Source organism: Acanthamoeba castellanii, assembly GCF_000313135.1.
Source record: "Acanthamoeba castellanii str. Neff unplaced genomic scaffold scf7180000084682, whole genome shotgun sequence".
Lineage (NCBI taxonomy): Eukaryota > Discosea > Longamoebia > Acanthamoebidae > Acanthamoeba > Acanthamoeba castellanii.
The window spans coordinates 34,621-38,997 of NW_004457265.1; the positions used below are offsets into that span (position 1 = coordinate 34,621).

Below are 4,377 nucleotides of genomic sequence, written 5' to 3' on the forward strand. Positions count from 1 at the left end.
TCCTTTTTAGGTATATAATGTCTTAGCAATTCTCATCTGTGTCAGTGAACCGGTAGATCATGTACATGGGGACAATGGCCATCAGGAACAGCACAATGCCCATCATGAGCTCTATCTTTGTCTTGGTTGTGAAAAAACTACTCCAGTTGCTGTTGTTGTTGTTGTCATTCTTCTTGAGATGGTTGATGGGAGGATGGGCATTCCTGTACCATTGCTCAGTCTACCCAGCATTGCATCCTTCCTGAGTTGCATGTTCATGTTCACACATGCAAGTACATACACTATCCCACCTCAGATGTTGTGCTGCACTTTGGTGTTGTGACTACAGTGTGGCTGAGTTGGTTTGTATAGGATAGTGACACAGATATTGCCACTGCACAATGATAGACAGTGCAACTGACACAAAAAAAGTCTACGCCACAGGGCTATATGTATATCACTAGTGTTGGTGTACCCCTCCTTACCAATAACAATAAACATATGACACACTTGTTGTTGTTGTTCTTGCCTCTGGGAACAATGAGAGGCTCAAAGAGGAAGACAGCTGCCAATCCAGGAGGATCATTCTTGGATAGGAATGGTCAATGCCAATAGAAAGTGCCATGTACATCCTTGGAGTGGCTCCTGGAACATCAATCAAGAACATTAAAAAAGCATACTGTAGGGCTTTGCTGGTCTATCATCCTGACAAGGTCTCCAGTGATAACAAGCCCACGAGGATTAGCAGAATGGGCAGAGAAGGTGACATAAGCATCACTCTGTGTGCATAACATTTGACATGGTCAAGATTTCATATGAGGTTTTGGAGGAGGACACAAAGATGAACAACAGAATTGTAATGGGCAAGAGGAGAGAGTATGCCATGGAAGATCCCATGGACTTTTTCTCTGCTGATTACACTACAGATGAGAGAGGTGGCCACGGACATGAATGTATGGACTACTATGGACGCAAGAGGGCCAGGACACGAGAGGTTCATTCCAAACATGGAATTGCTATCGGCTTTCGGATTCTTGGCGACTACCTTCAGCTCCCTGCCGACGACTTCTGTCCGTATGTCCATCTCCAGGGATCGTACACCCCTGTCCACGTTGATGCGCTCTATGAGCGAGACGAGTTTCTCGACGTAGTTGGCATTGGCGAGGAGTCTCGGGGCATCGCTGACCTGGCCAGCGTCGACGTCGATGCGGGACATGGAAAATACGGGGGAGAAGAAAACGACCCTCCCGGAGGAGAAGGACGACTTGATCATATCATTGTAACCAAACAGCTTGGAGTAGCGATCCCAGTTCCTGTTTATGTAACTCGGGCCACTCTTGCCGTCGTAGTCGCCGTCACTTAGGATTGTATCCTCTCTGCTACTTCTCTCCAACTCTGGGTTGGAATAGGACAGGGAGGCAACGACCCTCAGTTCATTGTTTCTCTCTTTTTCGGTGGCGGGTACATTGACCGTGTAGGATCACATGAGTGCTGTCACCAGTTTCATGTCAGCACACGCCCCATTTTCAAAACGGACACACGGCCCAACAAACATGCCCAGCACGGTGTCGTTCACCTTGCCATCGCTGCTCAACTCAAACAGTCAGAAACCAGTCCATACCATCTGATCCCTCAGATCCCTCATTTCCATCTTCTTCATGTACCAATCCATATATTCCCTGAAGCTGAACATTTTCTGCGGCCTCTCACAGTCACTGCCAGCAAAGTGAGTCAACATGTCAGGAGGAGTCACCTGTCCACCTTCCCACCATGGTGACTTCACCTTGTCCTCGTAGCGCCATGCGCCGAGGTAGACGTGTGTGGTGGACGTGTCCAGCCTCTGGATGTGCGCGACAGGGTCGAAATCGGGGTCGTGTGGCATGGGGAGCATGACGAGGTTGGAGCTTTCGGGAGGCTTGAACTTGATTCTGTCATCCTTTTTCACGTGGGATGCGTTTCCCATGAACGGATGGGTGGACAGGTGTCTGCACACGAGAACAGGAAAGATCTCTTCTTGGTTTCCCTCGTCCGGGTGCCATTCCACGTCAAGGACGGCGTGGACCCTGATATCCACAGGGGGTGCCCTGTTCTCGGAGGAATACGGTCCTGACGTGTTGGAGAGCGTCACAGCGAGAGAGTGATTGCCATAGAAGGACTCCATGTTGGTGGTGCTGACCCTGTTCAGGGCAAACATCAAACGCCACTCCTTGATCACATCGTCCAGCGGTTTGGAGTCCACCGTCCTTTTGAACCTCAGCCTGTTCTTCTCCAGTGCATTGTATATTGTCTCGATTTGACGGGATCGAGCAGCGGCGGTGCTAATGTTAATTGTTGTCCTTTGTATGTGTGCGTGTGTGGTATACAGGGGCATTTATCATTAATATGCACGTCCTATTCCATTTCTCGTTGTGTGTAATTGGGACACAGAAGGTAACATGCATACAATAAACAACAATGGTAATAAAGGTGCATAACCTTGCATAAAAGATCAGCCTGCCGGGCGTGCACATTGCTCGCCGCCACAGAAATAAGGGCAGTATTGAGCAGGCGTGTCATTTCTCGTTTTTTGTTTCCATCACCATCTAGGGTAACATCATTACATTACCATAACCATAACAATCATCACGATCGAGAAAAAATGCCAGAGTTCAATCCCGTTCACACCTCCTCATCCGGGAGTCTGTTCGGCGACGTCCGCACCGAGTACGCCAAGATATGCAAGCGCCTTTTGGTGGGCCGTCATCATCGCAAGGACGCGCGCGAGGTCCACGCCCCCAAGCGTACCGAGCCGGACCTCCTGGAGAGGAAGATCTACGGCGGCAAGTACACCGTAAAGCAGTACGACTATGGCAACGTGATCCGAAAGGTGATCAACGACCAGAGGAAGGAGGAGGAGGGAAGGAAGAAGCTGAGGCTCGGGGCTCCCATGGCACTCGAAGAATACTACTCGCCGTACATCGAGACGGGCTTCTCCCTCGTCGACGGCGACAAGAAGCTCAAGGATCTGAGGGCCGCGCTGTGCAAGCTCGACGGGTTGGGGTTCAGGCGCTCGCTCCATCAGATCGCCTTCCATGAAGCCTTCATCGCCGCGTGCATAGCCCAGATCTACGGCAAGGACTTCCTCAGACACCTCGTCCGCATCACCCAGGAGAACGGGTTCTCCGATCTACGGTCGGAGATCGGCGTCGTGTGCCCGCGTCGTTGGGGCAAGACCACCGCCGTGTCCATGTTCGCCGCCGCGTTCATGTGGACACAGCCGGACGCAGAGATCTGCATCTACTCGGTGGCCAGGCGAGCCTCGGCCATGCTCCTGCTCAAGGTGCTCCAGATGGTGAAGAAGCTCTCGGGAGACGACGAAAGCATCATCGTCACGATGAACCAGGAGGAGCTCAGGATCAAGACCATCAACGGAGGCACGGCCGTGTGCAGATCCTACCCAGGTCTCCCCAAGGTACGACCAGCGACCACCCTTCCATATTATCATTTCTTGAATGTCGCACTCCAATATCCGTCGTCGTCGTCGCCGTCGTCTCCTCCGTGCTGCAACGATAAAACAAGGTACGCGCAACCTCATTACACAAGCCCCCATCCCCCTTTTTGTTGCCGTCTCTCGCACAGACTAATGCACACAGGTACACGAGCGCGCGAGCAACAAGAAAAAGTCGCAATTGGTTTCTGTGTGTGTATTGTATTCTTGCGTGTGGCCATACAACGACAACAACACCGATGCCAAAAGATAAACAATACAACCCATCGTAACGTTCCCTTTATTTTCCTACTCTCCTCCCCGTTCCCATATCACACGTTGATGAGCGCGTCCACATTGTGCATTGGGAGGGCGTTGCTGAGAGCCGTTCTGAATTCCCTGCTCAAGGGCTCCCTTTTGGTTTCCTTTGCGGTGTACAGCACCTTCGGGATCATGGATGTCTGTATCCTGATGAGGCTGCTGTTGATAGGGTTGTTGTTGTATCTGTGTGTGCCAGGGTCTGATGGTGTGACGAGGAACGAGTCGTTGCCGTCAGGGTACAGGTAGTTCATGATCATGTTCATGGCCTTTGGGTCATTGAAGAGCATCTTCTCCACGCGTTCCATCGCAGAGTGCAGGCCCTCTCTTGTCGAAGCTGCTCCTCAGTTCCTTGATTCCACTACTGAGGGTGTTGAGGTGCTTCTTGTCGTTGCGCTTGTCATGAGCGTTCGCGTATTCCTCTGCCGCGTCAAACAGCTTGGCGAGGATGGGTGCAAACATCATAATGATCTTAATCAGGCTCGAGGTGAACGCCACGGCGTTCTTCTCAACGTCCGTGACGGGAGCTGCCCCTGATCCGGTGCGCATCACCTCCCTCTTGGTCTTCCTTCTCACGTGGTTGATGCAGTGCGAGGCTTCTGCTGCACAGGATG

General features: G+C 51.6%; 2 protein-coding genes across 2 annotated transcripts; one reads left to right on the forward strand and one right to left on the reverse strand.

Annotated features, from left to right (window-relative positions):
- Nucleotides 1-1,582: 1,582 nt before the first annotated feature.
- ACA1_121430 (uncharacterized protein) lies at nt 1,583-2,140 on the reverse strand (the record flags this gene model as incomplete). The annotated part of the gene is made up of 2 exons (XM_004333401.1): nt 1,583-1,675; nt 1,733-2,140. 2 exons carry the CDS (start codon nt 2,138-2,140, stop codon nt 1,583-1,585), a joined length of 501 nt encoding a protein of 166 aa, XP_004333449.1.
- Nucleotides 2,141-2,617: 477 nt separating this feature from the next.
- ACA1_121440 (uncharacterized protein) lies at nt 2,618-3,977 on the forward strand (the record flags this gene model as incomplete). The annotated part of the gene is made up of 2 exons (XM_004333402.1): nt 2,618-3,430; nt 3,963-3,977. 2 exons carry the CDS (start codon nt 2,618-2,620, stop codon nt 3,975-3,977), a joined length of 828 nt encoding a protein of 275 aa, XP_004333450.1.
- Nucleotides 3,978-4,377: the final 400 nt, after the last annotated feature.